At 39.7% G+C, this 25910-nt stretch overlaps 1 protein-coding gene and 1 pseudogene across 2 annotated transcripts in view; one reads left to right on the forward strand and one right to left on the reverse strand.

Moving 5' to 3' along the window:
• The window catches only part of Ranbp17 (RAN binding protein 17), a 316632-nt gene that overhangs the window by 22677 nt on the left and 268045 nt on the right, over positions 1-25910 (forward strand). For both annotated transcript variants that reach the window (XM_060363875.1, XM_060363876.1), the window contains exons 6-12: positions 2988-3092; positions 4765-4930; positions 7703-7776; positions 10589-10708; positions 12837-12983; positions 13793-13965; positions 17185-17378. In XM_060363875.1, coding sequence (XP_060219858.1) covers positions 2988-3092; positions 4765-4930; positions 7703-7776; positions 10589-10708; positions 12837-12983; positions 13793-13965; positions 17185-17378 — 979 coding nt within the window. The remainder of the gene's footprint in view (positions 1-2987; positions 3093-4764; positions 4931-7702; positions 7777-10588; positions 10709-12836; positions 12984-13792; positions 13966-17184; positions 17379-25910) is intronic.
• Positions 233-1708, reverse strand: LOC110557312 (rho guanine nucleotide exchange factor 39-like; annotated as a pseudogene).

Genomic DNA, 25910 nt, shown 5'->3' on the forward strand with positions numbered 1-25910 from the left:
AGGAATTCAGGCTCATTGTGAGCCTGGGTCACATAGGAAGACCCCATCTCAAAAATAAAAACAACCATAGGTAACAAAAAATGGCTTCCTGTACAAAGCTGCAAATTGAATAAACAGCTGGCCATAGAAGGCAAGCGCTTTACAGTCCCGAGGCCCCCAGTGGCATGGTTTTAAAGGTTAAAGGGGCTGCTTCAGCTGAGGCTCATTTGGGTTGAAGCCTGCTTCCTGATTCTCAAGGAGTGTTAAATGGCTTGTCAGCCCATGGAGGGCTTTGTGGTCCCAGTGCTGAAGTAGATTCCCTTTTGTTCTTGGCTCTGACCAAGTGAGTATCCTGAGTTCTGGAATGTCTAAGATTCTTCATAGGCATGCCCAGTTGCCAAATGGATCCCAGGAGAGTTGTGAATGTGGCCCAGCACATCTGTAGATGACAATGTCGTGTAGCAGTGACACTTCTGCGAGTGGAGTTCTTCTGGCTTCTAACAGCCAGTCAGGCTGTGGTGCCACTGTGACAGCTCCTCATGAGCAGTAGCTTCTCATGGGGGAAGGACAGACTGAGCAGACCACAAGGTCCTGAATGGCCAAAGAGCCTACTAAGTTAACACTGGGACATAGGATACAGGGCTCTGAAGCAGGCCCTTTCGCCTTGAGTCCACTGAGTAGAGCCTGGCTGCGTGGAAGGTGCTGGTCACTCTGATTTTGGCAGTCTCGCTGATGGGGCAGGCAGACAGTGTAAGCTGTTGGAAGTTGGGGCTGTTGGGAACTGTATTTTTAGCCAAAGCCATGATAAGATTCTCGTACTGCTGAAGCCACTGCAGAGGCAGAGGGAGTAGGTCTTGGAGCTGAAGATGCTTAAATTTAGGGCAGCTTTGCTTCAGGTGCACGAACCTCTGAAAACATTTGTTCTTGAATTGCTCCTGAAGTGTAGTCTGATACCTGTCTGCATTGGCAGCAGATTGGGCGTAGAATTACAGTGTGGGCAGAAGTCCTGTAGCCCCAGCCTCCAGTGTCCTTCCAAGAAGGGACACCGCTCTAGGCTGGTGGCACAGATGAGCTCCCAGGTCCCAAAGAGGGTCTGGTACTCTGGTGGTCTTAGTGTCCCCTTGGCTTTCAGGATTCTCAGGAAGTATGTGGCCACCTTCCCCAGTTGTTCCTGATAGTGCTGCTTCATCTCCAGTAGCTCCCAAGTGGTGCAGAAATGCTCCATTCCCAAGGAGCACGCTGCTGTGCACAAGGCAGCGCCAGACAGAACAGGACCCCTCCATGTTTAACTTAGGGTTTTAGGCTTCCCGCAGCGTTACAACTGCTTGGGCTCACCTGGATTTAAGCATGTTCTTTACCCAGCTTCCTTATTCTCTTTCTCTCTGTAATTAATAAATATTTTGTGGAGAAGTACTTTACACCTTTGGAAATACCCTATTCTTTACCAAGCTTAGGTTTTTACTGTAGTTTTCTAATTTTATTTAATAGCTTGTAATTCACCAGTAAGAAATCTTTCAAGTTGGTTTTGCATTCATTTAACATTCCCTCACCATTCTTTGATTTTTTTTTTTTCATTTTTTTGAGAAAGGGTTTTATGTAGCCCTGGCTGACTGTATCTTTGAGATGTAGCAGGGAATGACTTTAAACTCTTGATTCTCTTGCCTCCCCTCCAAAGTCCTGGGATTGTAGGCACCTTTCTACCTGTCCTCTTTTGTTCCAGGTTGTCCATGTACAATAAAGACAACCTCCTTTTTAGAAGAGTGCCATGCCTATGATGCTAGAGTAGGGAGGCTGAGGCAGAAGGATTATGAATTTGAGGCTACACTGGGGTGCATAGTGAGGCCTTCTATCTCTAAAACAATACTAACTCCTTCAAAGCTTTAAAGGATGATTTTTGGCTTTATAAGTTGAAAAAATTACATCTTCTGTGGAGCAAATTTTACTGAGCTTAATTAGTTGGTGGAGGAGTGATTTCTACTTCAACTAGCATTTTTTTTTTGGGGGGGGTGATCAGATTTACATGAGCAAGGTCCAGTGTTATATAATGGTCAGAAGTATACTATAAAGTCATTCACTGTGGTTGCATTTTTTTTTTTTTAGGCAGGGTTTCACAATGTGGTAGACCTGGCTGGCCTGGAACTCACTCCGCAGATAGGGCAGACTGGCCTTGAACTCAACAGCATTTCATAGTGCACATACTGGATAGGTATATGTATTTTGCTTCGATGACTATATAACAAATATATTCAAGGACTAGCATATTCAGCTTCTCAAAATGTAGGATAATGTTTAAAATCCTCTTAACTTTTAGAAAACTCAAGCTTAGATCTTTTTCTTAAAAGATTCATCCATATTTGGACAGGGTACACTCCTTTAATCCCAGCACTCAGAAGGCAGAAGCAGGTGGCTTTCTGAGTTTGAGGCCAGCCTGGTCTACAGAGCTAGTTGCAGCACAGCCAGGGCTACACAGTGAGATTCTGCTTTGAAAAAAAAAAAAAAATTCTGTTAGCTAATAAAATATTTAGAGATGACATGTTGTTGAAACACAAATTCTTGAGTGTTATTTCTACTTTTATTTTCAGAATTTTAGTGACATAAACCAGTTACGTTAACTACTTTAATATATTTTTTTTTATAACTGATTATTTAGCTGATTCACATATCAGAATTTGAAGAGCATTTTAGAGGTTTCTCCTTTTGTAGGTAGGTGGCATTTGAGAGTTAGGGAAGTTTATTTACATTATATATGATATAGGCAGGAGTCCATGATCTCAGTGATGTCTGTTACTTTGATTATCTCTGTTCTATATTGGCACTGAAACTGATAGTTTTGGAGAGGGATCTAACCCTGTCTCTGTCACTAAGTAATCACAAGCAAATCCCTTCTCAGTCTTTATAAGCTCTGTATTCATGACACCTGATCACTAGTGCATCATGTTACGTTCGTAGAATGTGTTTGCCTTATTTTTTATAGGTTTGGTTAAACTAACTCCTCTTGACCTTTTTAGGTTGATTATTCCAGACCGTCAGCAAAACATAGGAAAATAGCTACCTCATTTCGTGATACTTCTCTAAAGGACATCCTCGTGTTAGCCTGCTCTCTCCTGAAACAGGTAAGTCAGTTGATGACTCAGCTTCCTGGAGTTGTGTGGGAGCCTTAAGTGCTTTGAGGGAATTTCAGGTGCATTGCTTTCCTCTGGTTTTGCTTTTAAGAGATTTGTTGTGGCCAGTCCAAAAACAGTAAATCTCTACAAACTTTCCTTCATCCATAGAGAATTCAGTGTTTGTGTTTAGGCCATAGTAGTTTCTACCTTGCTGTTGATTTCTAGTTGGGCAGGCTAATTTGAGTTTTAGTTTATCTGCCTGCCCATATTTAGATGGGGATACAGTTTTTCTTTCTTTTTTCTTTTTATTTTTTGTAATTTTCTCTGAATTATTTTAATAGTTTCTTTGAGAAATAGGAATTTCCTACCTGTTTCTTAGTGCCGTGGAACAAGCATGGCTTTCATGATTGTGTTCAGCTCAGTTGTCTTAGGAAGGATTCTGTCATACTGCTCAAGCTTGTTTATTTGGTGTTGTAAAGCATTTCCCAGAACAACTCAGCAAGCTTTGCTTCCTGCCTGTCCAGTTCTGTTACAGGCTAAGTGTCCTCTATAAATACTGGGGACCAGAAGTGCTTTAGATTTTGGAGTGTTGTAAATTTTAGGATATTTGTTTAGACTTTACTAGTTGAAAAATTTTTAAATCTAAAATTTGAAATTCACCAAAATCAAACCCTTCTTGAGTGATGTTGCAGGCCATTTCAAATTTTAAGTTGCTTGGGTTGATACTGTTACCTGGTGTGTTACATTGTTATTCACTGTAGGAAATCTACTTAAATGACTTATTTTGAAAATATTTTGTAGTGTGGAAAAATATCATTTTTAAAGGTAGATAAAATAGGATCGTTATTCTTGGCTTCTTATTATTGTAGGCTTCTCTACAAATAATTCATAGTCTCCAAGATGTGCAGGTTGTGTGGGAAACAACCATAGCACAAGACAGTCAGCATTGTGCTCCGGGAGCTTGTGCCCTGACCACATTCACAAGGCCTCTGTTAGTTGAATGCATCTCTTTACACCAGAAGTTAGCCAACATTTTTTGAAGAAAATAAGTCTCAGGTTTTTCAAAGCACTGTTTCTCTTTCTGGTTTTTAAAGACAGGGTTTCTCTGTGTAGCCCGGCTGTCCTAGAACTCACTCTGTAGACCAAGCTAACCTCAGAGATTCACCTGCCTCTCCCTCCTGAGTGCTGGAATCAGAGGCATGTGCCACCACTGCCTGGCTTTCAAAGCACTCTTTAAGTTAATAAATTCTGTGCTTTTGTACACTTGTGCTATGTAAAGTATTTATTCTAAAACTCACTAAAATTTTTTATTTTTGGAGACAGGGTATTACTATGTATCCCTGGCTGGCCTGAACTCACCATGTAGACCAAGCTAGCCTTGAACTCAGAGTCCTGCCTGTCTCTGCCTACCAAGTACTGGGATTAAAGGTATGTGCCACTTCACCTGGCCTAACTTGTGTTTTAGAACTTTTGAAGGTGATCTGCATTATGTAGTTAAATATATTTTATTCTCATTTTACAGGGTGAAATTTGAAACTAGTCTGTTGTAGAAATTTGTGGGCAAAGACTTTTACCATTTTCCCCCTTTTAAAATTTTTTTACTAATTTTCATTTTACATTGAAGAAATAATTAAATTTATGGTGTTGAAATGTCTTTTATGTTTTATTTCTAACTTTGAAGGTGTTGGCCAAACCTTTAAATCTCCAGGATCAAAATCAACAAAGTCTGGTGATGCAGGTTTTAAAGCTGGTCCTCAGCTGCCTGAGCTTTGACTTTCTTGGCAGTTCAGCAGACGAATCCGCAGATGATCTTTGCACAGTGCAGGTTCCAACAACCTGGAGAACAAGTAAGAAGAAAGAAAGAAGGGTTTAACATGAGAGATGGTCAACATACAAGGTGCAGAATTAAGCTATACATATACCGTAGCTTTTTCTCAGTGGTCTAATTCAGAATAGCTACTAATACTTAGTGTTGAAGTGCTCTGTCTTGTTCATGTCATAATGACTGCTACATTTTGATTCCAGGAGAAAAAGACAAGACAGCACATGAGCTGTCCGCATAAGTAGTGAGGAAAGATGGAATAGTCACCCAGAGGGTTTTTTCAGAATTGTGAGGTGAACTAGTCAGAGGGAGTTGTCTGGCTGAACAGAGTCCTGATTTACTTTGTGATAGTAGGGACATCAAGAAGGAAACCAAATGTTTCCCCAACACTGCAGAAAAATATCACTCAGGTGCCCCAGGGCAGAGGTAGGGGAGGGGCTGGAGAGTGAGTGCTAAGCATTTTATTCTAATTTGAATCTTGGCCTGTGCAGCTGAGAGACTGACTGACTCCTTTGGCCCTGTAGTTGGTCTTCTCTTTCCACAGCTTTTTCCCTTGAAAAATTAAACTAGAAAAGCTTCAGATTTGGGGATATCAGGTAGAGAACTAACATAAAGGTTTCTTTTAATGACTTCTGATTTAGGAATCAAAGATTAATAAACAAAGTATTTAGCATTCCACATCTTGGCTGTGGTGATGAATTCATACACCAACACATATAATAAAAATGCACAGGCTAAAAATATGTAGGCACATCCAAATGCATATAAAATTGGACTCAGTATGTTTGGGAGATTGTGCTGGGCTTCCTGGCTGTGATATTTTAGTGTTGTTTTTATAAGAGATCACCAGTGTGGGAAAGTGGGTAAAACATAGCGTAGGTCAGCTGTGTAAAATGTGGTGTAGGTCTGTATTACATTTTCTGAATCTGTAATTTATTATCTTAGAAAGTTTAACTTTTTAAAAAGTTGCAGAATTAGTATATAAGGTGAAGAATAGAAATAAACTTCAAAAGGGTGTGATTAATATTGCTAGAGATTAAAAAAAAGATAAAGCATTTCTGAGACAAGAATGGAACATTTGCCACATAATTTAACAAGTTAGTAAATATCTTGGAAGAGGAAGTTAATAAAATATACAAAGTAGAATAAAAAGGCAAGATATTTGATAGGAGAAAAAGTACATGAGAAAATTAGAAGGTGAAGCAAGGAGGTTGACATTTGATTATTGAAGATTCTAGAAAGAGAAATAGGGAGGCTGGAGAGGTGGCTCAGAGGCTGAGAGCACTGACTGTTCTTCCAAAGGTCCTGAGTTCAGTTCCCAGCAACCACATGGTGGTGGCTCAAAACCATCTGTAGCGATATCTGGTGCCCTCTTCTGGTGTACAGGCACAAATGGAGGAAGAACACTGTGTAAATAATTAATAAATAAATATTAAAAACAGAAGGAAAATTGAAAATCCAAAATGGTCTCAGCATTGAAGAACAAATTTATGAATTGAAAGTTGGACCAGGTGACCAGAATAATGAGTGAAAAAAGATAAGCACTAGCTTTGTACTGACACTGCCCCAGGAAAAGGCTTGTGCATGAGGAAGAAGTAAGTCCCTTGCAATATTTGGAATCTAGAGTGGCAACAGACTTCTCAATAGCAGCAGCAGTGACTCACAGTAGGCCTCAGGCCTGCTTCTGCAGGTTTTCAGATTGAATGGGAATTATGAAAAGTAAGATACTTTTTCAGACACGCAAGTCCTTCCAAATTTATCCCTCATGTATTTGCTTTCAGCGAAGTATTTGACATACAAATCAAAATAGAAGGGGGTTTCGGGAAAGAACCCTTCAAACAAGATGACAATAAATAGATGTAAAACAGACACAGATATGTGACAAAGTTAAGAATCAGCCAGTTGAAGTTGAAGAATGAGTGATAGGTGTAGCAAAATGGAAATGATACTGGATTAGTTATGCAGAAATGTTAGGAAGAATTAAAAAAAATTTTTTTTTGTGAGTTTGTCAAAACATTTGGGAAAAATTAGTGATAGTACAGAGATCATTGTGTGAGATGATAATATAGTCTTTGGCTCAGCTGTTAACATTCTTTGCATGGTTATACATGTAAATACTTTACAGTTGATTATATCGTGAGTTGTGACGGTAGTGGGAGGAGAAAGGATGGGTAGCTGATTTCAGAGAATGTTGGAGCTGGGGGTTTCAGGGTAAGTTAGAGAAGTAAAACAATACAGTTACGATGAGGGTTCAGGTGACATCAAATGAATTTGTGCAGTTATTTTTAAATGTGAAAGTATGAATGGGACAGGACATAACTGCTTTTTATAAGCTTTCTAGTGGTATTTATCCTCATACTTTTAAAACAATTTTTATATTATTTTAGTGTGAATATAAACTAACTTTATTCTACTTAGAAATGTAGATAACTGCATGGAACTAATACCATTTTAGTTAGCTATTTTTTATGTTCATACTGTCTCATTTATCAAAGGAAAAAAACCTTACGAATCAATGTAGCCCAGCTGCAAGTAGGTTGTGGTGGCACATGCCTTTAATAACAGCACTTAGGAGCCAGAGGCAGGAAAATCTCTGAATTCTAGGCCAGTCTGGTTTATAAAGCAAGTTCTAGGACAGCCAGGGCTACACAAAGAACCGTGCCTTGAAAAGCCAAGATTGAATGAATGAATGACTAGCCTAGCTTCAATGATTGGCCATATGCAGAGGTCTTGACATTCTCATTTGTGTGATGTTTTAGTGAAAGTAATGGTGTTAGGAAAATTATCTTTTTTCCAGTTTTCCTGGACCCAGAAACATTGGATCTTTTCTTCAATTTGTATCACTCGCTTCCACCACTACTGTCGCAGTTAGTAAGTACAAGTCATTAATTATTTCTTAAAGATATGATACCCTTGATAGTTTGTTGTTACCGTTTTTGCCCTATTGGGGAATTGAACCGATGGTCCCACACTTTTGATGTGAGTATGGTAACGGAGCTGATGTCAGTCTTCTGGCTTGGTTTCTGGATAGCCCATGCTGCCTTCAAACTTGTCTTCTGTCCTCCTCCTCCTAAGTTCCGGGCTCTGCCCCGTACATACGATTCTCTTCTAATCTACAGTCAGGGTAATACATACTCACCTCAAAAATTCTTACGCATTTAACCAAGTTATATTTCTCAAGTAGTTCTTTACTTCTGATTGTATTTTGTTAAATGATTTTCAGCATTTGTTAACAGTCCACTCCACTGTGTGATTAAGCTCAGAACCGGAAACTGATCTTACTCTTGCCAAAGCCAGGACAGTCCACCAACTTCTACCTCACTCCCCAATCAGTATGCACATGCCAAGTCCACGACACTGGAACCTTCCTTCTTCTAACCTCTAACTCTTTAGCCTCTAATGACTGGTGGTCTCCATCAGAAATCTCTGAGAGAAGCAAACGTGATGAGTGATTCACTTGATTTTGTGCTCATCATTCTTGTATGCTCAGTTTTTTTGTTTTTTGTTTTTTTTTTTTTGGAGTTAATGTTTTGCGTAGAACTTTGAGACTATAAACAACAACTTTGTTGAGTCATAAATATATAGCAGTGTTGGGGAAAATGTAAATTTAATATCCAAGCTACTAGAAATTGGAGAATTGTGTCCTGGACATACTCCATGTTTAAAGTGCATTTGTTTAAATGTCTCTTAAAAGGAAGACTGTATTGCCAAGTGCTCTACTATTGAGCTGCATCTCTAGCCCAACAAGTCTGTTCTTGAACTTAGAGTTTAAGGTTTTACTATGCGTTTCAGAGGGTATTTGAGCTTGTGTTTCATCCTTTTGTCTTTCATCCAGGAAAATTGCTTTTAGTTGTTTAAAAAGCATGAAGTCATATGATTATGTTTTAGTGTAAAGCAAAAACATGCTTGTGATTAGAAATGCAGAAGAGAACATCTGCTTTGAGATAACTAGCCTGATGCCCCGTTATGTGGTGCTTATCTTGTTTCATCCTCACAGTGACCTTGCAATAATAACACTGTCCTCAGTAGGTTGACTTGAAAAACAGAAAACAGACCCAGAGTGTCTAATTGACTTTCCCCAGGGCAGCAGAGTAGATATTGGCATTGAGATTAAAGTTCAGGTCTTTTTATCCCCCAAATTATGCTTTTAATGCTGTTTTACTTTTAATACACTGATGGCTCCCAGTCCTGTGAACCAGAGTTGCCTAAGGAGGAGAGTTTTTGTTTTTACCACTGGAGCACGGCCCAAGCAGAAAGACTCCTGTGTTTGTTGTTCTTACCTTTATCACGAGAACCAAACGTTTTGTATGAAATCTCGTAATAGAAATATTTTAATATTGGCTAATGGTAATGTTAGCTAGGCAAGTAAACATTTGAACCCAGATTAAACATACAGAGATCAGTTTGTCTTTTAGGTTACTGAGACAGCAGTAACAGTAACTGCTGTTGGAGTTGGGAACCTAAGTAATGAAATCGCCTGGAAACGCAGGAAGATAGCTAGGTCACAGATACTCCTTAGAAAGTTCCTAACTCTTACAGCAGCGTTTCCAACCCCCACCCCCGGTAAGATGTTTTTGAATGGTGTAGAATATATTTTATGACTGAGTAAATTTGTTATGTGCCAGATTCAGTTAAGGAGTTATTACTCCTTTGCAGGATCTATAATATATAGTTTACAATACTCTGTAACTTTAAGATCATTTTGTTTCTGATAGAACACCTAGTTCATTCGTTCACAGACAGAATGGGTGTCTTAAGCAGTTGGGCACCTTCTGAGTGTATCCTAGTTTAGGGCCTGCTCTGGCAGATTTGGCATATATGAAATAAAAGAGTGTACATTCTGTATGTCTCACAATCAGAAGGAGGTATAAAGGGATCCAACAAGGAGAGAGGGGGATAGGTGCAAATAAGAACACAGTGCTACATCGATTTCTCGCATGACAATGTCACCTTGAAATCCTTTTTTTCTCTTTAAAATGGCTTCTGTGTGCATGTGGTGTGTGTGCGTGTGTGCGTGTGTACATGCACACTTTCTCTATAGCTGTGAATCTTAGTCCCTTGGGACAGGATTTCTGTTTGAACCCGAAGCTCCCTCCTTTTGAGTAGAATGGCTGGTCAGCAAGTTGTTGGTGTCTGTCTCTTCCCCCAACACTGACCTTATAGGCATGCGTGGCCATATCCGGCTTTGTGGTCAGGTGTTCATGCAAGTGTCATTACCCACCGAGCCGTCTCCATAGCCCATGAGGCCACTTCCTTTGTAAAATGCAAATAAACAACTAAAATAAAAATGTCAGCATTTTGGGGACTGGAGAGACGGCTCAGAGGTTAAGAGCACTGGCTGCTCCTCCAGAGGTCCTGAGTTCAATTCTCAGCAACCACATGGTGGCTCCCAACCATCTGTAATGAGATCTGGTGTCGTCTTCTGGTGTGCAGATGCACATGCAGCAGAACATTGTATACATAGTAAATAAAAACAAAATCTTAAAAAAAAAAAAGTCAGCATTTTGAAAGCCACAGAGAAAAATGTCTCCCCAAGCACAGGAGACTGAGAGATTTTAAAAATAACCCAAGGACTACCTGTAAGTGCTCTTTTTTAGCACGGGGCAAAGGCTTGTGAATGGTGATAGTGGACATGGTAGCTACTTCTAAAGTTGATGTGAAAAAAAGTCTGTTGTTTTTTTAGGCACTTTCATGCTTGGTTCAGTTTGCTTCTACAAGAAGATCCTTATTTAGCAGTCCTGAACGTGCCAAGTACCTTGGTAACTTAATTAAAGGAGTAAAGAGGATACTTGAAAACCCTCAGGTATTTATGAAATAATTTAATTAATATTTGGCATATAGAAATCATATTTCTGCCCACTGGTACATAATGAAATTTAAAATTATTATAATTTATTATAATACATTTAAATTTATAATAAAAATTTAAATTTATTATGTTTGGGGAAGAAAATATTTAGTATTATATTCATCTTCCTGAGGTCTCATTTGCTACAGTTTTTTTTTTTAAATGAGTATTTCAATGTTGATTTGGTATTCCTTCTTTTATGTTTGTCTTTGTTTTAGGTGAGTATAAATAGAAGTCATGTTTTAAATCATGCTTTCATCTTTCATTGTACTTTATTTCTTGCTTGTACTAGTTAAATTGCTGAAGTGTTTGAGGATTATATCTGCTTTTTGAAGTAGGAGATAACTTAAACTTAATTGTTAATATTGAAATAAGTTACCTTAAGTTTTGAAATAGTGTCTTTTGCCCTCTGGTGGACACCTCAGTTTGTAGCTTTAGAAATAGACTGCATTAGCTCCAGCACACTCACGCAGAGACATTCACAAGAGGTTTAGAATGTCTAACAAGCAATTGTATCACTTTTGCTTTGGTTTTTCTGGCTGAATGAATTTGTAATTAAACCATGGGCTGTAAACACGTAAATAGCAGCGCAAAGAGCTTTATCTGTTTCTCTGTTACTGGCAATTTGGGGCATTGATAACTTTGTATAGAAATAAAGTATTACCATTGTACAAAGGCTTTTTTTTTTCCTGGCTACTAAAGAGATTTTTTTCATTTTAATTTTTGCAATACTTTTCATTTACTCTATCAATTTCATGTGTGTATATAATGTATCTTGATTTTCGTTTGCTCTATCAGTTTCATGTGTGTATATAACATATCTTGATCGTGCAACCTAGACATCCCCTGCCCACATCCTTTACACTCCAGTACTTCCCAGGTGGGATACCTTACAATGTACAGATTTGTCTTTATCTTTTCAGTGTTAGCTTATGTGTCGTATTTACTCATTTTGCTAATAGATGGGGTTTTACTTTAAGGTTGTAAGTTATCTGTGCAACTTACTGTCATCAACTATACTGTAAGAGATACTGGGCCAATGTCAGATACCACTCCTAAGATTATTTCCTGCTCAGTGTAAAAGTCAACCTGGCATTTTAGAATTACAAATGTGTATTAAAAGACCTTGTTATAAGGTATATTTTTGGAGCTGGGCATGGTGGCACATGCCTGTAATCCCAGCACTTGGGGAAGCAGAGGCAGGTGGATCTCTGTCAGTTTGAGGCCAGCCTGGTCTACAAAGTGAATCCAGGTGATCTAAGGCTACCCAGAGACACCTTGTCTTGAAAAAAAAAAAGATGTATTCTTGGAATTTATCCTAGATAATAGATAATGTTTTTCTTTCCTAGAGCCCCCATTAGTAAAATCTTTATATTCTTTAAGTATTATTATTCATTCAACCAGTCCATTTTTAAATATGCCAGCTATACTGGGCAGTGTTTAAATATAAGGGTAATGTGTTTGTCTGTGTCTGTGCCTGTATCTGGCTGTCTTGTATTCAGGCCACTCACAGTTGCCTGGAAAGGCCTTTCTTGGTCTCTTCCTTTTAACTTTTCTTGTAAAAGTCACCTGTATGCTCTGGAGGGGTTTTGTTAAACTTTGTTCCCTTCACTGCAGTAACTTATTTAATACCTTGTCATTTTTAGAGACAGGAAGTTAACTTGGAGCCACAGAACCTATAGCTACTTAATAAGTGTTGAATTAAAAGAATTTGTTATTTGTGCCATTGGATAATGTATAAAGGCATGCACACATATGAACATGCGTGTTTGTGCGTGCACACACACACAAAGCTTTTTGTGTAGTAAGTTCCAAACATATTTTAGGTGCCTTAGTGCAGTGCTACTTCTAAAAGCTCTACTTTAGATTCCTTATTGTTAGTTGACAATGACACTAAACTTAGCAGGGCTCATGTGTTTCCTCATATTGCTATCTAACCATCAGCCGCAAAGTAAGTGACTATGGAACCAAGGGTATCAATAAAAATACATGGGGATTTTTATCAGTTTCTTTGAAGAGCCTTTATTTATTCATTCATCTATCTCTCTACATCTATCTATTTATTTTTGGTATCTTAATTTAGGGTTTGTCTGATCCTGGCAATTATCATGAATTTTGTCGGTTTTTGGCTCGTTTAAAGACAAATTACCAGCTGGGAGAATTAGTGCTGGTGAAGGAGTATGCCGAAGTTATTGGGTTGATTGCCAATTTTACTATTACCAGCCTACAGGTAAGTACATGGGTACAATTGAGGTCAAACTATAATATTTAAACAGTTTCTTGATAAAGGTTTGGTGGAGGTGGTTTCTGTTTTTAAATGCTTATTTGAGTACTTTGGAATTATTCTTTACAAAGTTTTTAGGTAAAATAGTCATTGTAACACATAAAATAATAAAAATTGGTATTCTGCTTAAATTTCTAGTAATTGAGTGATGAGAATCTGTAGTCAAATCTAAAGAGTAAAAAGAATGCTTTTACAGATTGTGTTACGGGAAAATTCCTTTGCAAGTTTTTGGGAAGCCATTTCCACTTGATATCAGCTCTTGCAAAATATTTGTGGAATAGATTTTAAGGAAGTGTGGTAACATTTTAGTAGTCATTGAGAGATGCTAGTTTTTTAATACTTCTTGGATTCATAAAATTTGTTATTTTAAGTGATCCTTAGTTATCAGGATACAAGTGAATTTTGTCAGGGCTGCTGATGTAGCTCAGTTCGTAGAATGCTTGTCTAATATCCACAGAGCTCTGGGCTCTGTCACTGCACCATGCAAATTGGTATGGTAGTATATGTCTAATAGCAGCACTCAGGATGCAGGGGAAGGAGAATCAGAAGTTAAAGGTCCTTCTCAGGTACACAATAAATTCAAGGCTTAGCCTAGGCTCCTTGAGGCCCTTGTTTCAAAACAAAACCCCTAAACCAAAACAACAGCAACAATAGCAAGCCCAGTTAATTTTTGCCTGTGGTAATTTTGCTGTATGATTTTTAGTCTGGAAAGCTATAATGTCATTTTAAATAACATTTGCTGTGTTTCTTTGTAGCATTGGGAGTTCGCCCCCAACAGTGTTCATTACTTATTAACTCTGTGGCAGAGGATGGTAGCATCCGTTCCTTTTGTAAAGTCAGCTGAACCCCACTTGTTAGACACTTACGCACCTGAAATCACCAAGGCCTTTATCACTTCCCGATTGGAATCCGTTGCCATTGTTGTGAGGTATAAACTATTAAATGTTTTATTTTTATGTATCTCATCTTGGGATTTTTAAAGATTGAAGTAAAATGTTGAGGTTACCATTGTTGATGTATGTACAGTTTTATGAGTTCTGACAAGTAGGTACAGTTGTGTAACCACTGTACTTACGATTGAATATAGTACCATCACCGGAGAGACGCTTTGGTCCCTTTTTAGTTAACAAATTACTAATCTGTTTTTCCTGCAATTTTTGCCATTTCTAGGATATTGTATACATGAAATCATCAGAGATTTATTTAGCTTTTGAAGCCTGTTGTCTTTGATTTAGAATTCCTCCATGTTCTATCAGAGGCTTCTTTTCTTCTTTTTATAACAGAGTAGAATCCCATATGTGAATGTATCAGTGCACCCATTTACTGTACATGGATATTTGGATTGTCTGCTTTTTTAGCAACGGAAATAAATGCTGGCGTCATTCCTGTGCACAATTTTATATGAACATGTTTCCACTTCTCTTGTGTAAAATACCTATATGTGGGTTTCCTGGTGGCATGATAAGTATTTATTGTCTTATAAAAGCTGCCAAACTCTTTTCTGAAGTGGCTCTAACATCGGCTACTTAACACCTACTTTATATGAAAGTTTGCAATACTGGCTGTTGGTGTTTTAGTTTTATGGTAAGTCTGGTAGGTGTGTAGTGGCACCTCATTGTGATTTTGATTTGCATTCAGTCAATGAGTTCCAACACTCATAATAGTGAGTGTTGTTTCACATGCTTACTTGCTGTCTGCGTTTATTCTTTGGCCAAGTATCTGTCAAATGTGTTGCCATGGGGCTGGAGCGATAGGTAGTTGAGTGGCTAAGAGCCTTCTTTTCCAGGACCCAGGTTCTGTCCCCGGCACCGACATGGCAGCTGACGGCCACCTGTCTAACTGCAGCCCTAGGGAATCTGAAGCTGTCCTCTGGCTTCCGTGGGCACCAGGCACACGTGCACAGACACACACCAGCCAAGCCCTCACACATAAAATAAAATGAAAATAACTAAGAAAACTCTGTTGCCAACCCCTTTTTAAAATTGGGTTATTTTTGTAGATTGAGATTTTAGAAGTTTATATATTCTGTTCACAAATCTTCATATATTCTTGTTGGAGTCTTACAGACTACTCTCTTATTGACTGTCATTTGCCTTTTTACTCTCCGAGTCTTTAGTAAGTTAAATTTGATAAGCTCCTGCTTATTGTTTTCTGTTCTATGTATCGTACTTACTACTGTATCTAAGGAATGTTTTACCACATTCCAAGTTAGAGCTTTTCTCCACTCTTCTACAGTTTTAAGATTTTACACTTATGTGTGTGAGCCATTTGAAATTAATTTTTTTAGATTTTTATGTTTTATATTAACTACAGTTTATTCACTTTGTATCCCAGTTGTAGCCTCCTCTCTCCTTCCCTCCCAATCCCTCCCTCCCTTCCTCATCTGAAGTTAATTTTTGTTCTGAGTGTGGAAACGTGTTTACCCCCAGCACTTGGGATGCTGAGGCAGGGAATCACAAGCTGTGAGTTTGCATGGAAGCCAGCCTAGGTCACACAGGAAGGAAGACTGGCTCAGAAACAAGAAAATGAATAAACAAAAAAGCCACGTTTGTATTTTATGTTGTATGTGTAATATGTAGGTATTTATATTTGTTATGTAATGTTATATAATGTTATATAATGTTCTTTTTGTCCTCATCTTGTTTGCATTGGGTCATCAGTTCATCACCCAGCATCATTTGTGAATACAGACTATCCTTTCTAATTGGCTTTCAGTTACATTGTTGTTAAAAATTAATCCACCGCATGTATATGGAGCCTTTTGAGACTGTTGTTAGCAATCCACATACCTTCCCAGGGGTGCCCTGTCTTAGTTACTATAGAGACATAAATGTTGAAACCAGACAGTGTGAGTCTTCTAACTTGGTTTTCACTTTTCAGAATTGTTCTGGCTATTGTACTTCATTTCATTTTCAGTTACCTTTAGTTGTTGTTATTGTTTTGGTTTTTGTTTTTGTTTTTTGGAGCTGAGGACTGAACCCAGGGCCTTGCGCTTGCTAGACAAGCACCCTACCACTGAGCTAAATCCCTAACCCCTTCATTTCTTCCTTTCATTTTTGTATGTAAAGCTTAGCATCAGTTTTCCAGTCTCTAACTCTGTTTACAAATGTATTATTGCTGTGTGTGGGAGAATTCATGGCAAGCACCTGTGTGCATATCAGAGGACGGCTTCTGGCAGTTGTCTTTGTCCTTCCATCTTTATGTGTAAGGCCAGGTCCCAGGCTTTGCAGTAAGCACTGTGCCAGCTGAGCTTTCTCTCTTGCCCAGTTTGTGAATTTCTACAAGGAAAGTCCTGTTTTGATGGGATTTTATGGAATCCCATCTGTTAATTTGAGAGAGGAACTGAGCTTGCTGCAATGTTGAGTCTTTCAGTCAGCAGATATGGTGTGTCTTCCTTTTCATTTGTTTAGTTCCTTACTTTTATCAGTAGATTATAATTTCAGCTTTTAGATTTTGAGCATATTTGGTTAGTTCTTTTTTATTATTCAGTTACTTATTTTTATTGACTTATTTTTGAGAACAGTGTCTCATGGGCTCCAAGCTAGCCTTTAAATTTACTTGTAACTGAGGCCAAGCCTTCTGTCTTCACTTCCTGAGAGTTTGAATTAAAGGCATGTGCCCCTCACCCAGCTTACCATGTTTTTTGTTTGTTTGTTTTATTTTTGAGACATGGTTTCTTTGTGTAGCCCTGGCTGTCCTGGACTTGCTATGTACACTATGCTGTCCTCAAACTCACATAGATTAACCTGCTCTGCCTCCTGAGTTCAGGGACTACAGGTGTATACCACCATGCCTGGCTTTACCATGCCTTTTAAATTGTATGACACTGTTGTTTGATATTTCATTTTCCTTTCTTCTTTGCCGTTATAGAGCAGCACAGCTGCTTTTGCATTTTGAGCCTGTTTGCTATGACCTCAGGAAATTCACGTCTTAGTTCTAGTAAGAACTACATGCTTTTCTGTGTCTGTGGGTTTTTGGTAATTTTTGTGTGCATAATCACATCAACTTTGTATATGGGGTTTTATTTTTTACCTTCCAATCCATTTGTCTTTGATTGCTTGGTTCATCATAGCATTTTTACATTGCAAATTTTCTGTGTTGTGATTAAGATGTACCACATTTTAAGCAAATGTCTTTCGTGTTTCAGAGATAATTTAGATGACCCCCTGGATGACACTGCAACTGTATTCCAGCAGCTGGAGCAGCTGTGCACAGTCAGCAGGTGCGAATATGAAAAGACGTGTACTCTTCTTGTACAGCTATTTGACCAGAATGCACAGAATTATCAAAAGCTTCTGCATTCAGCTTCTGGGCTAGCTGTTGACATGGCGATTCAAGAAGGTCAGTCTATTTACCCACTTGCGAGCAGTGTGCTATAGTGAGTAGAACCATTAGTCACTACAAGAATCTTGCTGGTGGAGTGGCTCAGGCCTTTAATCCCAGCACTCAGGAGGCAGAGGCAGGCAGATCTCTGAGTTTGAGGCCAGTTTGTCCTGCTGTAAACTAATTTCTTCCTTTCTCCCAATGTCTACGCTCTCATAAAGCACTGAGTTTATTAAGCTGTTGGATATTTTGGTGACTTGACTGTTGATATTTAATATTTTTTAAAATAGAGGTAACAACTCAACATGGACTCACTATGGAACATCTGTTAATGATCCTCAAGCAGACAGTGTGATGTCGTTGTCTTTGAACTAGTATTGTTTCTTTAAGTAGTAGATTGGAAACTCAGCCAAAATCAGCCAGTAAAAGAGATCTCATCAGATTTTACTTTATTAGTCTACACCATGTTTTTTTAAATTTCTCTATTATTTCATCTTTAATCTTACTAAGGGAGGGTGCACATTCATATCTCTTTAAATACTTGCAGGTAAATAGCAAGAAATAATTTTTCAGATTTTATTTTTTTATTAATTACAGTTTATTCACTTTGTATTACAACTGTAGTCCCCTCCCTCATTCCCTCCCTACCCCACACTTCCTCCCTCCTCTCCTCCCATGTCCCTCCCCAAGTACACTGAGAGGGGACCCTAGCCCTTCAGGTCTCATCAGGACTGTCTGTATTTTCTTCCTCTGTGGCCTGGTAAGGCTGCCCTCCCCTCAGAGGGAGGTGATCAAAGAGATAGCCACTGAGTCAATGCAGAGACAGCCCCTGTTCCCATTACTAGGGAATCCACTTGGAGACTGAGTTGCCAAGGGATACATCTGTGTAGGGGTTCAAGGTTATCTCCATGCATGGTCCTTGGAGTATCAGTCTCAGAAAAGACCCTTGTGCCCAGATTTTTTGGTTCTGTTGCTCTCCTTGTGGAGCTCCTGTCCCCTCCAGGTCTTTCTATCTCCCCCTTCTTATATAAGATTCCCTGCACTCTGTCCAAAGTTTGGCTATGAGACTCAGTATATGCTTTGATATCCTGCTGGGTAGAGTCCTTCAGAGGCCATCTGTGGTAGGCTCCTGTCCTGTTCCCTGTTTTCTCCCTTTTCCAATGTCTATGTAATATAAGTTGGAAAGAACTCATAGCTTTATTATTAGGTTAGAATACAAAATAATGGGCTTCACTGCCATATCCACATGTTTGTGTTCTTTTGATTTGTTTGTTTGTCTCTTTTGTTTTTTGAGACAAGGTTTCTTTGTATAACCCTGGCTGTCCTGGAATTCACTCTGTAGACCTTGAGTTTGGAGATTTGCCCGCTTCTGCCCCCCGAATGCTGGGATTAAAGGCTCTGTCACCGCCTGGCTATGTTTGTGTTCTTACACTTGATTCTTAGTCATTCCCTTTCCCCTCTTCCCTGTGAATCCTCTGCTCCTCTCTGGCTAACTCTAACTCCCTTCTCTCCTCCAGAGATTCACTCCTGTTTTGGTGTCTCATACACTGTATGACCTCTATTTTTCCTTCCACCCCTTTATGACCCTGTGTCTATTTTAATGACATGCACCCATCTACAGATAAATATATACTTTCATACTGTACTCTTATTATATTTTAAATCTACAGTCTGAGTATAGGACACTATAGACAATATTGTCTTTTGGAGTCTCTTTTTTTTTTTTTTTTTTTTTTCATCAATTACACTTTATTCATTCTGCATCCCCCTATAAGCCCCTCCCTCCTCCCATCCCAATCCCACCCTCCCTCCTCCCTCTGCTTGCATGCCACTCCCCAAGTCCACTAATAGGGGAGGTTCTCCTCTCCTTTCTGTTCTTAGTCTGTCAGTTCACATCAAAAGTGGCTGTATTGTCCTGTACTGTGGCCTGGTAAGGCTGCACCCCCCCCCCAGAGGGAGGTGATCAAAGAGCAGGCCAATCAGATTATGTCAGAGGCAGTCCCTCTTCACATTACTATGTAACCCAATTGGACTCTGAACTGCCCTGGGCTACATCTGTGCAGGGGTTCTAGGTTATCTCCATGAATAGTCCTTGGTTGGAGTATGAGTCACTGGGAAGTTCCCTATGTTCAAATTTTCTTGTTCTGTTGCTCTCCTTGTGGAGACCCTGTCCTCTCCAGCTCTTACTATTTCCCAGTTCTTACCTAAAATTCCGTTCACTCTGCCCAACAGTTGCCCATCAGGCTCAGCATCTGCTTTGATAGTCTGAAGGGCAGAGGCTTTCAGAGGCCCTCTGTGGTAGGTTCCTAGGTTGTTTCCTGTTTTCTTCTTCTTCTGATGTCCATCCTCTTTGCCTTTCTGGATGGGGATTGGACGTTTTAGTTAGGGTCCTCTCTCTTGCTTAGTTTCTTTAGATGCACAGGTTTTAGTGGGTTTGTCCTATGTTGTATGTCTATATGAGTGAGTATATACCATGTGTGTCTTTTTGCTTCTGAGACAACTCACTCAGGATGATCCTTTCCAGATCCCACCATTTACCTGCAAATTTCATGATTTCCTTATTTTTCATTGCTGAGTAATATTCCATTGTGTAGATGTACCACAATTTCTGCATCCATTCTTCAGTTGAGGGGCATCTGGGTTGTTTCCAGCTTCTGGCTATTACAAATAAAGCTGCTACAAACATGGTTGAGCAAATGTCCTTTTTGTGTACTTGAGCCTCTTTTGGATATATGCCCAGTAGTGGTATGGCTGGATCTTGAGGAAGCGCTATTCCTAGTTGTCTGAGAAAGCGCCAGATTGATTTCCAGAGTGGTTGTACAAGTTTACATTCCCACCAGCAGTGGAGAAGGGTTCCCCTTTCTCCACAACCTCTCCAGCATGTGTTGTCACTTGAGTTTTTGATCTTGGCCATTCTCATGGGTGTAAGGTGAAATCTCAGGGTTGTTTTGATTTGCATTTCCCTAATGGCTAATGAGGTTGAGCATTTCTTTAAGTGCTTCTCTGCCATTCGGTATTCCTCTATGGAGAATTCTCTGTTTAGCTCTGTTCCCCATTTTTTAAGTGGATTACTTGGTTTGCTGCTTTTCAGCTTCTTTAGTTCTTTATATATACTGGATATGAGTCCTCTGTCAGATAAAGGGTTGGTGAAGATTCTTTCCCAATCTGTAGGTGGTCGCTTTGTTTTGATGACAGTGTCCTTTGCTTTACAGAAGCTTTTCAGTTTCATGAGGTCCCATTTATTGGTTGTTGCTCTTAGAGTCTGTGCTGTTGGTGTTCTGTTCAGGAAGTTTCCCCCTGTACCAATGAGTTCTAGGGTATTTCCCACTTTTTTTTCAAGCCGATTTAATGTGTCTGGTTTTATGTTGAGGTCTTTGATCCACTTGGACTTCAGTTTTGTGCAGGGTGACAAGTATGGATCTATTTTCATTTTTCTACATGTAGACATCCAGTTAGACCAGCACCATTTGTTGAAGATGCTATCTTTTTTCCATTGTATGGTTTTGGCGTCTTTGTCAAAGATCAGGTGTCCATAAGTGTGTGGGTTTATTTCTGGGTCCTCTGTTCGGTTCCATTGATCCACCATTCTGTTTCTATGCCAGTACCATGCAGTTTTTAAAACTGTTGCTCTATAGTACAACTTAAGATCAGGGATGGAGATACCTCCAGAAGATCTTTTATTGTAGAGGATTGTTTTAGCAATTCTGGGTTTCTTGTTATTCCATATGAAGTTGAGAATTTTCCTTTCCAGGTCTGTAAAGAATTGTGTTGGTAATTTGATGGGCATTGCATTGAATCTGTAGATTGCTTTTGGTAAGATGGCCATTTTTACTATGTTAATCCTACCAAGCCATGAGCATGGGAGATCTTTCCATCTTCTCATATCTTCTTCTAATTCTTTCTTCAGAGATTTGAAATTTTTTTCATACAAGTCTTTGACTTCCTTGGTTAGGGTTACTCCGAGGTACCTTATGTCATTTGTGGCTATTGTGAAGGGTGTTGTTTCCTTAATTTCTTTCTCAGCCCTTTTGTCTTTTGTATACAGGAGGGCTACTGATTTTTTTGAGTTAATTTTGTATCCTGCCACTTTGCTGAAGGTGTTTATCAGCTGTAGGAGTTCCCTGGTAGAATTTTTGGGGTCACTCACATATACTATCATATCATCTGCAAATAGTGATAATTTGACTTCTTCCTTTCCAATTTGTATCCCCTTGATCTCCTTCAACTGTCTTATTGCTCTAGCAAGGACTTCCAACACTATGTTGAAGAGATATGGAGAGAGTGGGCAGCCTTGTCTTGTCCCTGATTTCAGTGGGATTGCTTTAAGTTTCTCTCCATTCAGTTTGATGTTGGCTATAGGCTTGCTGTATATCGCCTTTACTATGTTTAGATATGTGCCTTGTATCCCTGATCTCTCCAATACTTTGAACATGAATGGATGTTGGATTTTGTCAAAGGCTTTTTCAGCATCTAGGGAGATTATCATGTGGTTTTTTTCTTTCAGTTTGTTAATATGGTGGATCACATTGATGGATTTCCGTATATTGAACCACCCCTGCATACCTGGGATGAAGCCTACTTGGTCATAGTGGATAATATCTTTGATGTGTTCTTGGATTCGGTTTGCAAGTATTTTATTAAGTATTTTTGCATCAATGTTCATAAGGGATATTGGCCGGAAATTCTCTTTCTTTGTTGAGTCTTTGTGAGGTTTAGGTACCAAGGTGACTGTGGCTTCATAGAATGAATTTGGTAATATTCCTTCTGTTTCTATTTTGTGGAATAGTTTGAAGAGAATTGGTGTTAGCTCTTCTTTGAAGGTCTGGTAGAATTCTGCGCTGAAGCCATCTGGTCCTGGGCTTTTTTTGGATGGGAGACTTTTGATGACCGCCTCTATTTCTTTGGGGGATATAGGTCTATTTAGTTGATTTACCTGGTCCTGGTTCAGCTTTGGTAAGTCAAATCGATCAAGAAAATTGTCCATTTCATTTAGATTTTCAAATTTTGTGGCATATAGACTTTTGAAGTAAGTCCTAATGATTGTTTGGATTTCCTCAGTGTCTGTAGTTATATCCCCCTTTTCATTTCTGATTTTGTTGATTTGGGTGGTGTCTCTCTGCCTTTTAGTTAGCCTGGCTAAGGGTTTGTCGATCTTGTTGATTTTCTCAAAGAACCAGCTCTTGGTTTCATTGATTCTTTGAATTGTTTTATTTGTTTCCAATTGATTGATTTCAGCCCTGAGTTTGATTATTTCCAGCCGTCTACTCCTTCTTGGTGTGTCTGCTTCTTCTTTTTCTAGGGTTTTTAAGTGAGCCATTAGGGTGCTTGAATGAGCTGTCTCGAATTTCTTTTTGAAGGCACTTAGTGCTATGAACTTTCCTCTTAGCACTGCTTTCATTGTGTCCCATAAGTTCGGGTATGTTGTGTCTTCATTTTCATTGATTTCTAGAAAGACTTTAATTTCTTTCTTTATTTCTTCCCTGACCCAGCTGTCATTTAGTAACAAGTTGTTCAGTTTCCATGTGTGTGTAGGCTTTTTGTTATTTCTGTTATTGTTGAGGTCCAGCTTTATTCCATGGTGATCAGACAAGATACATGGGATTATTTCAATCTTCTTGTATTTGTTGAGGCTTGCTTTGTGACCCACTATGTGGTCTATTTTGGAGAAGGTTCCATGAGGTGCTGAAAAGAAGGTAAATTCTTTTTTGTTTGGGTGTAAAGTTCTGTAAATGTCTGTTAGGTCCATTTGATTCATGACCTCTGTCAGAGACATTGTTTCTTTGTTTAATTTCTGTTTGGTTGACCTGTCCTTTGTTGAGAGTGGGGTGTTGAAGTCTCCCACTATTAATGTGTGTGGATCTATATGTGCTTTAAATTTTATCAATGTTTCTTTCACAAATGTGGGTGCCCTTGTATTTGGGGCATAGATGTTCAGGATTGTGATGTCTTCCTGGTGGAATTTTCCCTTGATGAGTATGAAGTGTCCTTCCCCATCTCTTTTGATTAATTTTGGTTGAAAGTCTATTTTATCAGATATTAGAATGGCTACTCCTGCTTGCTTCTTGGGTCCGTTTGCTTGGAAAGTCGTCTTCCAACCCTTTACCCTCAGGTAATGTCTATCTTTGTGTCTTAGGTATGTTTCTTGTATGCAACAGATTGCTGGGTTTTGTTTACGTATCCATTCTGTTAATCTGTGTCTTTTTATTGGAGAGTTGAGTCCATTGATGTTGAGAGAGATTAATGACCAGTGGCTGTTAGATCTCTTGATTTTGATGTTGGCTGTGGTCATCAGGTTGTGTGTTTGGTTGCTTTTTGTTTTACTGAAGTGAGGTTATTTATTTCCTGTGTTTTCTTGAATGTAGCTAGCTTTCTTGGGTTGTATTTTCCCTTCCAGTGTCTTCTGTAATGCTGGATTTGTTTGTAGGTATTGTTGAAATTTGTTTTTGTCATTGAATATCTTGTTTTCTCCATCTATGAGGACTGAGAGTTTTGCTGGGTATAGTAGCCTGGGCTGACATCTGTGTTCTCTTAGGGTCTGCATGATATCTGTCCAGGCCCTTCTGGCTTTCATAGTCTCTGTTGAAAAGTCAGGTGTGATTCTAATGGGTTTGCCATTATATGTTACTTGGCCTTTTTCCCTTGCAGCTTTTAGTATTTTTTCTTTGTTCTGTATACTTACTGTTTTGATTATTATGTGGCGGGAGGATTTTCTTTTCTGGTCAAATTTGCTGGGTGTTCTGTAGGCCTCATGTATTCTAATTGGCCTCTCCTTTAGCTTGGGGAAATTTTCTTCAATGATTTTGTTGAAAATATTTTCTGGGCCTTGGAGAAGGGAGTCTTCTTTTTCCTCTATACCTATTATTCTTAGGTTTTGTCTTTTCATATTGTCTTGCATTTCTTGGACGGTCTGTGTCAGGAATTTTTCAGATTTAACATTTTCTTTGACAGATACATCGATTTCTTCCATTGTATCTTCTACACCTGAGATTCTTTCTTCCATCTCTTGTAGTCTGTTGGTTATGCTTACCTCTGTAGTTCCTGTTTTCTTCCCTAGATTCTTCCTTTCCATTATTTCTTCCATTTGTGTTTTCTTTAATTTTTCCAATTCTATCTTCAGGTCTTGAGTTGTTTTGTTTACTTCCTTCACCTGTCTGATTGTACTTTCCTGTTTTTCTTTTAGTTCCTTCAACTCTGTTTCTTTCATTTCATTCAGTGTTTTAAGCATTTCCTTTCTAAAGGCCATAAACTGTTTGGCTGCAGCTTCCTCTATTTCTTTACGGATGGCAATATTCTGTTTGAGTTTATCTTCCTCTATGTCTTTACGAATCTTATTTGTTTCCTCTGTTATCATCTTCATGAGCATACTTGTTAGGTCATCTTCTTGGATTTCAGTTATGGTGGGGTGTCCAGGGCTACTTGCCCCTGGGTAACTGGGTTCTGGAGATGCCATATTGCTCTGTCTTTTGTTGCTTGAGCTTTTACGCTGGCCTCTACCTATTGTGTTATCTTAGGAGTTTGGGGTTATTTTCTGGTGGTTCCTGGGGATCCTGTGGGGGAGAGAATCCCCTTTGCAGAAAGCTGGATTTTCCTGAAGGATGTCTTCTCAGCTTTTTGGGTATAGTCCCTGGATGGCTGGTGTTTTTTCAGGAGTTACTCACCTCAGGGATATAGACCTGAGTGTTAACTGTGGTCTTTGTTAGTCGAGAGGGTTCTCCTCTCACCCAGGGAAGTCCTGAGGGCAGCTGCCCTGTTTCTGGGTTTCTTGTTGCAAATTTAATGATCAGCTGCTGTGACCCAGTTGGACATCAGGCGTGCCTCAACTGTTTGTGCTTGTGTCTGGAGCACAGCTGAGTGCTGGCGCCTCGGCCCCACTAGACTGCTAGACTTTTTCTAGGGAAGGATTGGGTGATTTAGGTCAGTAGTTTCCTTCCTTCCCCATAGATTCTCTGGAGACACGGACTCCCAGTGTCTTTTTTTGCCCTAGTGCACACTGCTCAGTGTCCGCCAGCTGGCTGGCCACAGAAATTTGCCTGTGCCTGGAGCACAGCTGTGTGATGGCGGCTCAGTCTCTGCCAGCTGTCTGGTGCGCAGAAACTGCCTGTGTCTGCCTTTGTGGCTTTTGGGAGTCTGAGTGGCTCCCTAAGGTGGGCAATTTTCCGGGGACCTTTTCAGGTTGGGGGTGAGCTGAGTGCTCTGAGATCAGACCCGCCGTTTCTATCTCTGGCGGCGAATCAGGCGCGCAGGCAGGCAGGGCTCTGTGCCGGAACCTGGGTCCCCGGCTCTGGCTCCGGGCTGGCTCCTGGGGTGCCCGTGGAACCCGCCCGAGTCTTTTCCAGGGGATGTCTGGGTGACCTAAGGCCGGTCCCAATCGTTTCCTGTACCCTGGGGTTATCTCTCGACTGAAAATTCCAGTCTCTGATAGTGTGGTGCCCAAGGTTCAGTCTGGGACCGTGACCAGAGACACTGGCTTGTGGCTCTGGGCTGGGGCTGGGGCTGGCGGCCGGCAGCCAAGCGTCTGGCGGAACCGGGATCTCTTCCGCAGTTTAGCCG

The sequence above is a fragment of the Meriones unguiculatus genome, chromosome 11 (genome assembly GCF_030254825.1).
Source record: "Meriones unguiculatus strain TT.TT164.6M chromosome 11, Bangor_MerUng_6.1, whole genome shotgun sequence".
Taxonomy (NCBI): domain Eukaryota; kingdom Metazoa; phylum Chordata; class Mammalia; order Rodentia; family Muridae; genus Meriones; species Meriones unguiculatus.